The sequence below is a fragment of the Amphibalanus amphitrite genome, unplaced genomic scaffold, assembly GCF_019059575.1.
Source record: "Amphibalanus amphitrite isolate SeventyFive unplaced genomic scaffold, NRLGWU_Aamphi_draft 000023F_arrow, whole genome shotgun sequence".
In the NCBI taxonomy this organism is placed as follows: Eukaryota; Metazoa; Arthropoda; class Thecostraca; order Balanomorpha; family Balanidae; genus Amphibalanus; species Amphibalanus amphitrite.
In genome coordinates, this window is record NW_024881519.1 from 1,570,305 (window position 1) to 1,580,011 (window position 9,707).

The 9,707-nt window shown below is 54.3% G+C and overlaps 1 protein-coding gene across 1 annotated transcript; it reads right to left on the reverse strand.

The window, feature by feature from the left end:
- Window positions 1-2,551: 2,551 nt before the first annotated feature.
- Window positions 2,552-3,381, reverse strand: LOC122392555. The gene is made up of 2 exons (XM_043387582.1): window positions 3,100-3,381; window positions 2,552-3,028 (listed from the first exon to the last, which is right to left on the reverse strand). The coding sequence occupies exons 1-2, from the start codon at window positions 3,379-3,381 to the stop codon at window positions 2,552-2,554; spliced, it is 759 nt and encodes a 252-aa protein (XP_043243517.1).
- Window positions 3,382-9,707: the final 6,326 nt, after the last annotated feature.

Consider the following 9,707-nt stretch of genomic DNA (forward strand, 5'->3'; position numbering starts at 1 on the left):
AAAATTGATCTCAGGTCAACGGTTAAGCCTCCATAGGTCAAATATTGTGAAAATAGCTGTTTTTGGATAATACTTTCACGATTATTTTTTGAACCAGCAAAGATGAAGAATTGGCAATGGCACTATCGTGTTTCTCTCCTTCAGCCGCTTTGAAACATATATTTGTTTTACCTGGAAAACTCAAGGTCAAATTTTGACCTCAGGTCAAGGTCACTTGGTGACCCAAATAGGTCATGTTGCATGGCATTCGATGCGTCTCGACAAGACAAACACAATGAAGCCATCCCCAGCGTTCTATCTCTTTCCAATCGGGAGTTATTGGCAAAAATATATTTGTAGCCTCAAATAACCTCGGATGACCTTTCTAGAGGCTATCAGCAAAAGAGACACATTGCTCGTCACGGGTGGTTCAAACCATTGTGATTATGAAATATTTGGACTGTTCCTATGCGTACACACGGATCTAGAGGCATTTTCATTTTTCTCCGTTGACTTATAATGGAAAGGTCACGTCACTGTCCTGACCTTATGTCGCGGATATAAAAAATCCGAGATATACAAAGTATGGGTATTGGGTGCCCATAGCATCATGCAATCCACCAAGTGTAATGCCTCTCTCACAAATACTGCAGGCTGGACATGATTGCAAACTTGTTTAGGATTGGTCAGTTAAATTGACCTGGTGACCTGACCTGACATGACCTGGGGTAAAAAATTTCACACGTCCAAAATTGATGTACAAAAAGATACTTCAAGCGGCGAGGCGCTACGCGCCGCGGTTTTTATTCACACGCAAAAAAAAAACGCCACAGGGTGGTAACATATGCCCCCCCCCCTACTGGGGCGAGGGTTAAGTGTTTTTAGTCTTAACCCGCGCACCGACGGGGGTCTGCGCCAACTTCGCACCGACGGGGGGGGCGGATGACCGCCCCCCCCCCCTGAGATCTCGAGAACGAAGCAAGATAGCGACAAGCGGTAAACGGCATCGGATACGCACGGTCAAGATCTACAATTTTTTACTAAGGTCATTTTCAGTCAGGTCAGAGATGACGTCACAGGAGTCGAAAAAGTCAAAATGGCGGCGCTAGATATTGAGAGAGTTTTTCTCGAATAACTTTCGAATTAGTCAAGATAGGAACAAACTATGGGCAGCATCGTCCTCTCGTCAATCCGCATCGAATGATATATATGTTGACCTCGAAAGGTCAAGGTCAAAGGTTGACCTCAGGTCACGTGACCTCGAGGTCATCATGCACATCATTCGATGCGTCTTGACGAGCTGAACACAATGAGACCATCCATGCGGCTGTATCTTGTTCCTGTACGAAGTTATTGGCCAAAAACCTTTGGTGACCTTTGATGACGTCACATGACCTCACAGCTGCCCAACAGCAAAACAGACCTCAAGCTAGTGAAGGTTGATCGTATATGAAGTCATGTATGGTATATGGGGCCATTCCGACCCGTTTTAGTGGTAAAAACAGGGAGTTGATTTTTCCCCCATTGACTTATAATGGGGAGGTCGCGAAATTGACCTGACCTTAGGTCACCGATATCAAAATTCCGAGATATAAAAATTGTAGCTTCTTATGACCTAATAACATCCTGCGACTTTCAAAGGCCACCGACATCTACTGTAGCTCTGGCACGGTGACAAAGTTGCAAAAAAGTGACTTGAAGTTGGGTCATTCAAAGTGACCTGGTGACCTGACCTTAAAAGGTAGGAGGTTCAAACTTGCACACCATGTGTAAAATTGATGAGGTAATAGTCGTACCAAATTTCGCGGCGCTTTCCGCTATTCGCGAAAAACCTCAGGGGGGGGGCGGATATCCGCCCCCCCCCCCCGTCGGTGCGCGGGTTAAGCCGGTCCCGCGTTCAGTTGGTAGAGCGTTGAACTCCACGTGGTGAGAGCACACGTTCCCGGTTATAACAGTCCGGGCTCGAAGCGCGGCGGGTGCTTGATGTTTATGGGCCTCTTGACAGGTATGGTTGCGGTTGGTGGCAGGCCGTAGCCAGGCGTAGTTAGTGAGGGGACCGGCCGTGCGCGGCTATGTGCGCACATTAAACTTTGGACTCTAAGTTCTGCCATAGAACTGGAATTTGACGATCGGAGGGTAGAGGGCAGGGTCACTGTAACAAGCTTCGCTTAGCGGTGGCTCTGTCCTTGTGAATCCTTCCTATCAAAAAGTTCGGACTAAATTGATAAAAGGAAAAACAGAAAAGCTTTCTTTCAAGTTCTATCATCTTTCACTGTCAACTGTTAGATTGTGTTCAGTTACGGAGTGTATTGGCCGGCAATGACACACCACCTCTCGCGAGCTCAGAAGAACGACTGACCCTAATTACCGTGTCACCACCAGTGGCGCTAGTATCGTCCGCCACGCGGCACGCATGCGCGGTGACCAGAACATAACACCTCCCCCTTAGTTATACATACACCTAAGTTGTGTATAACTGACCAAACGAAACAGGCCTTAGAACCCAAACACCAAAAAAAAAAAAACAGGGAACAAACCAAACGAGTGAGTTCTACAGATTCACTGAGTAACACTATTCGTAGGAGCAGCCTCCCCAACGGACAGTGAGCCTGGATGGCGGTCGCCGGTCCCGGCCACTGCGGCGAAGGATCGGCAACGGCGGCGACGTCATCGGCGGAGAGGGCGGCGGCGACGCGGGGGTCACCTCCAGCTCGGATGGGATGATCAGTCGTTCGTGGCTGACTGGTTGGGCTGGGCCGGCTAGCCGCGGTGAGGACGGCCCCGTGCTCACCAGCATGGAGCGCAGCGGCCGGAGGAACCTCCTGTTCCGCCACCATATGCGCCCACTGGGCAGCTTCACCAGGTACGACCGCCGCCGACCGATGCCCACGATGACGCCGGTGCGATCCCAACGCCTGGTATCGGTGTTCTGGATGTCCACCTTGCAGCCGATCCGTAGACTGGAGAGCGGACGCGCTCGTGAGTCGTGCCGGTCTCTGACGTCCTCTGCGACCTCAGCAGCCTTCTCGTCACACTCATCGGCGGCCCGCTGCCAGATGGCGGCATAGGCACGGGGTGCATCGGCACGGAGCCCGATCGCAGCGGATGGCCGAACACGACCTGCGCCGGGGATCGACCATCGGCGCGCGGAGCGTTGCGCAGCTCCAGAAGGCCTCTGTCGAGCTGTTCGTCATCGAGCCGACCGCTGGATGACGCGGCCACCACCAGCTTCTTGACAGTTTTCACGGCCGCCTCCGCATGCCCGTTAGAGCGGGGATATCTTGGTGACGACATTTCATGCCGAACGCCCCACCTCTCCAGGAAACGGCGCAGCGTAGAGGAGGCGAACTGTGGCCCGCCGTCTGTCCGGAGTACGACTGGCACACCAGTCACGGCGAACATGGTTCGCAGCTGTCTTGTGAGGTGGTCCGCCGATGCCGCTCGCGGACAAACCGTCAAATACGGCCAGCCGGACAGCCGATCAGCGTAAATGAGGTATGTCCGACCGGCCACATGGAAGTAGTCGGCCGACACTGACTCGAACACCCGAGTCGGAGCTCCTTCTTCTTCTTCCTGCCAGATGGCTCATTGCAGTGACTCGGTGTCAGCTGTCGGCAGCTCACGCATGCGGCGACAGTGTTGGCGATGTCTCTGTCTATTCCTGGCCAGAACACGCTCTGTCGTGCCCGCCGTTTCGTCTTCTCTATTCCCTGGTGCGCGTCATGTAGTCCAGCCAGTACTTCTCTGCGTAGGCTGACCGGAATGATGAGCCGAGGACCATACACTACTAAATCGTCGTCCACAGCCAACATGTCACGGATTCCCCAGTATGGGCGGACCGAGGGAGGTACTTCGAACCGCTGTGACGGAAATCCATCCAGTATGGTGTCCCGCAGCGTCGTGTACTCTGGATCTCGGGCCGCAGCCGCCCGGACAGCATCCAGCGTGCGGTCTTGCAGCGGCGCGATCTGCTCGCCTTCTTCACAGGTCGCCGTCAGAGCCGCCACTACAGCTGCGTGCAGCGCATCCTCGGCATCCTCGGCGACCTCATCTTCCAGCCCCGGATCGCTGACGGGCGCCCGAGACAGAGCATCAGGTGCACAGTGTTCCACACCTTTGTGCCAGTTGGCTGTGAAACTGTACGGAGACAGCTTCTCCCGCAGGCGCTGGAGACGTGGGTTGTCAATTTCCGTCAGCCGCTTGGAGTTCAGTATGGGGATCAGTGGCCGGTGGTCCACCACCAGATCAAAGTGTGGGAGACCGGCCAGATACGAGTGACACTTGCGGCATGCCCACAGAACTGCCAGACACTCCACTTCAATCACTGAGTACCGCGTTTCTGTATCCGTTAGGAAACGGGATCCACACTGGATCATGACCCATTTGTCTCCGTGTCGTTGCATGAGCACGAATCCGAGGCCGCGGGTGCGGGCGGCGTCGGTATGCAGTGCTGTAGGTGCGTGCGGGTCGAAAAAAGCCAGGATAGGTGGCGCGACCAGCGCCTTCTTCACAGCTTGGAAGGCCTCTTCTTGCTGTGCAGTCCAGTTCCACACCGTTCTTTGCTTCAGGAGATCTCGCAGAGGCTGAGCCACGCTGGCGAGGTCCGCTGAGAACCCGCTCAGCTGGTTAGTGAGCCCCATGAACGACCTGAGGTCAGTCACGTTTTCCGGGCGCGGGAACTCTGCCACCGCCCTCAGCTTGCTGTCATCCACGGTGTAGCCGTTTTCGGTGACGTGATATCCACAGAAGTCCAGCGCATGACGAGCGAACTGGAACTTCTTTGGGTTCAGGGTGATACCCCAGGCGTCACAGCGCTGCAGTACGGTGATGACGTGGACCAGGTGCTCTCTGTACGACGCGTCGTACGTCAGGACGTCGTCCACAATCTTCACCGTCTGGGGTATGTCACCCAGGGCCTCATCCCCGCGCCGATTGTAGACGTCCATGGCGCTGACCAGGCCCATCGGACAGCGAATGTACCGCATACGTCCAAACGGCGTTATGAAGCAAGTCAGGTCTCTGCAGTGTTCTGCGATCTGGATTTGATGATAGCCCATTGTGGCGTCAAGCGTTGTCATCCAGCGTGCTTCACCTGCGATGCCGGCCACCGCGTCGTGGACGGGCCTCGTCGGGTACGTCGGGCGCCTGACGAACTTGTTTAGGCGGGTCAGGTCTACGCAGAGTCTGACGCCGCCGTCCTTCTTCGCGACTGGCACCATCGGATGTGTCCAGTCTGTGGGATGGTTGACCGGTTCGATAATCCCTCTCTCCTGCAGTTCATCCAGTTGTCTCTTGATGCTGTCCCGCCAGCAGTATGGTATGGTCCGCGCCGCAGTGATAGCTGAGGGCACAGCGTCGTCCGTCAGCTCTATCTGCATAGGGCCACCGGCCATCTCGCGCAGAGTGCCATCTCTGCCGAACACTTGCTGGAAGTGTGACAGCAGCGCCTCTTCATGCTGTCTCACTACTTCTTCCGGTGGGTCGTACGCGTGTTCCCACACTGGGACTGGGCTGGGTGACTGCTCTAGTGGCTCAAGGACGGCCGCCGGCCCACCGGTCTTCTCGGTGCTAGATGGCGCTGGCAGACGGCTCTGCCGAATTACAGATGGCGCCACCTGGCGTACGGACTCCGGCGACTGACCGCGCAGCCGGCTGCAGCGCGCTGCGCCAGAGCCGCACGGGTCCGTGTCGGCCGCGACAGCTCGGCATCCTCCGCTCCGGGCCGGTATCTGGGCAGGGAAGTCGGCCGGCAGAACACGCAGCTTCATTACGTCCTTCCAGCCGATCAGGAAGCCACGCACTTCTTTCAGTATGAACACGGTAGTGTCGACTCGGCAGTCTCCCAAACCCAGCGTCGCCTCAAACTGGCCGATACAAGTGAGCGGGGTTCGGCCAGCCGACGTAAACCTAGCCGACGGCGTCACTTCGCCGGCGATGATGCCCAGAGACGTCGCCGTATCAGCACCCATCACTGAGGCCTCCGCCCCGGTGTCCGGTGTGCCGGCAACGGTCGCCACCCCAGCCGGGTGTTCCATGGTCACGACAATTGTAGGCGTCGGCTCGGCGATGATGTTTTCCACGCATACATCTGCTAGCACCGGGCGCACATCAGCTGTGCTCCCGTCCGGCCGCTGCTGCCGGCTGCTGTAGCCCGACGGCGAGCCCTCTCGTGCCCGGCTGCTCGGCTGCCGGCCGCGCGCAGAGTCACGTGACCTGCTGTCCCGAGCGCGGCCCGCGCCAGCCGGGTCAAGGTCACGCACACGGGCGGGCCGGTCTTGACCTGAACTCGGCCGCGGGGAGGGGCACATTGCGGCGAAATGTCCCAGAACGCCACACTCATAACATTAGACATTCATGGCCGGGCACCGGTCTCTCTCGGCGTGTTGACTACGTCCACAGCGGTCACACTTGTCCCGCCGGTCACTGAGCGGCCGTGAGTCCGGGCCGACACGCCGCTGCTTCCGATATGCCGACAACCGGCCTATCCGAGCGGTCTCTCCCCTCAGAGCTGCACTGTTAACACTAGCCGTTTCGCACGCGCGACATATGTCTACTGCCCTCTGCAGTGTGAGGTCTCGCTCATGAAGCATTAGCTTAAGAGCCTCTTCATCACTCGTGCCGGTGACGATACGATCGCGGTATTGATCGTCCAAACAGTGTGTGCAAAAATCACAATATGCCGCGATCTCCTTGATAGAGCACAGAAAATCGTCAATTGTCTCACCAGCCAGTTGGATTCGCGAGTAAAACTCGCGCCGGTCGAGCATGACACTCCGCTGGCCACGAAGATGCGCCTCCATGGCGTCCAGCGTGCTCTCGATGTCTGCGTCCTGCGGAATCGGGATGGTGTACCGCACCGTCCGGGCCCAGTCATCGTCCAGGAGAGACATCACTGCCGCCCTCTGCTCTTCGATCGAGAGAGAGTCTAGGCGCGTGAGAAGCCGGTAGTTTTTCAGCTTCTGCCACCACGTTCCGAACTCCTTCAGTGACGCCGACGAGACGAGAAACGGAGCGGTAACGGCGCCGGCTGGCAGCCGGGCAGGGGCGCTGGCGACTACGGCTGCACTCTCAGATGGCACCAGTGTGTCGCCCCTCGGAGCTGGAGCCGGTGGACGGTCCTGCACCAGCACGCGCTCCAGCATCGTCGCCAGCTGCTCATTCCGCTGTGACGCCTCCCGCTGAGCCTGGGCCGCCATCTCGGACTGCTGCACGAGCAGCGCCGTTAGGCGCGCCATTTGCTCCTCCATGGTTCACTGCTCTCGCAATGCCGATCGCCGAATCACTCCGCGCACTCTTTGGTCGCACTCCTATGCCGACCGCGCCATGTTCAGTTACGGAGTGTATTGGCCGGCAATGACACACCACCTCTCGCGAGCTCAGAAGAACGACTGACCCTAATTACCGTGTCACCACCAGTGGCGCTAGTATCGTCCGCCACGCGGCACGCATGCGCGGTGACCAGAACATAACAGATTGCAAGTGCCTTTAAAGGGACTATCCCACCTTCTAAGATGTTGTTAAAACCAGTTAAATTGTGCCCGACTTTATAGATTGGATGACCAGGAACACGGTTCTGGCATTTATTTTTCATTAAACATCTTAGGCTTCCCATATTCCAAACACAAACTTTCAAATATGTGACGTCACAGCCCAAAATTACCTCCTTCCCCAGGCCACATTACTGTCAAAAAGCTGATTCTTTTTACTCTGTAGGCACCACAACCAAGTTCAGACCAAGTTTTAAGCGATTTTTCAACGAACAAACCCATTTAAATCAGAATGACTAAACGAGGTGACGTCACACTAATGGTCGCTCCATGTTGAAGATAGGGCCTTGTACAAGGCCCATTTTCAAATGAAGGGAACGACTTTCTTCAACACCAAGAGGCCGCAGAGGTTGCAACCTAGATAGATAGTGGTTTCTGAACCTCGCCGCAAACTTGGCTATCTCAACTCAAACCCCATGTTAAAGGTGGGATAGTCCCTTTAACCCGCGCCCTGCTGGGGGGTGTTTGAACACCCCCTTGTGGTTTTTCGCGAATATCTCAAAAACGGCGGCGCAGAGCGCCGTCGTTTTTGGTACACCTTATCATACATCAATTCTACACATGTTGTGAAAATTTCAGACCAAGGTCATTCAAGGTCAGGTCACCAGGTCACTTGAAGTGACCTCACCTCATAAAAAGTTTCAATGTCTGTCATAGCTACACCGAGTGACTGATCGCTTTGAAACTTTCAGCGATTGCTAAGAGCAATAGCATGTACAAAATGTTTATCTCAGAATTTTGATATCGATGACCTAAGGTCAGGTCAATTTTGCGACCTCCCCATTATAAGTCAATGGGAGAAAATTGAAATGCGCCTCTTTTGGACGAAAGACATTATAAACACTCCCAAACACTGAATTACAAGTGGTTTAGACACACTGAACATGAAAATGGTGTCCGTGACCCCTGTTTATGCCCTGAGGTCATCTTAGGTCACGAATGGTATCTAACAGTTTTTCGCAAATAACTTTTGATAGAGGCATGCTAGAGCGATGAAAACGCCTTAGATGTGTTCAGATCGACGATACGGATCGACTGATATGCAACATGACCCTTTCCGATCAGGTCATGACCTTGACCTGAGGTCAAATTTTCAAGTTGACCTTTCAAGGTCAAATTATAGTTCATTCGATGAGTCTTGACGAGAGGAACACGATGCCGGTAAAAGTAAGCTCGTACAAGGCTTTGATCAAAGTTATTGCAGAAAAACTGTTCCCGAAAAAATCGGCTATTTTTGCAGTTTTTGCCCCCTGCAGGCAAAACCGTTGACGTTAGGTCGAATCTGAGAGGATTACTCAGAAAGGGCGTTAATAGGGCTATCGAATGCGCTTTTCTGCGGCACTGTAGCTCTATTGGTTCCCGAGTTATGCGTTGGCTTCTTGGAAATTGTCGACATTCGACCTGGAAATCGGCAAAATTTTGCCTTCAATGACCTATGGTGACCTGACCTTTGACCTGACCAAAAAATTGACCGAAGTGATTTCGTCATTATTTTTGGCGCTCTTTCGAACGCCGCCTTCCGCGTATCGCTACGTGGCCCAGGAGCCGAGTTAGAAGGGGGTGTTCAAACACCCCCCCCCCCCAGCAGGGCGTGGAAATCCAGGACCCCCAGCCGGGCGCGGGTTAACCCGCGCCGTGCTGGTGGCCCGAACTTTCCGCCGAGTGCTGGGGGAAGGGGGCGTTTTCATGCCCCCCGTCTAACTTGGCTCATGGGACACGTAGCTTCGGTGATTTTTAATTTCAGGTCAAAGGTCAGGTCACCAGAGGTCATCGAAGGTCAAATTTAGTCCATTTCAATAATTTTGGAAACTGCCACCGGCTAACTCGGGATCCAATACAGCTATGGCGCCACGGAAAAGCGCATTCGATAGCCCTTTTACAGACCTTTCTGAACAATGCTCTCAGATCTGACATCAGGTCAACGGTTTAGCCTCCAGAGGGCAAAAAAACTGTAAAAAATAGCCCTTTACCCGAACAATGTTTTTCAGCTATAACTTTTGACTCAAGAGACTCACGATGTTACTTTTGGCAGCATCGTGTTCCTCTCGTCGAGACACGTCGAACGAACTATTCGTTGACCTTGAAAGGTCATTTTTTAAAATTTGACCTTCGGTCAAGGTCATGACCTAACCGGAAAGGATCATGCTGCATATCAGTTGATCCGTATGGTCGAGCTGAACA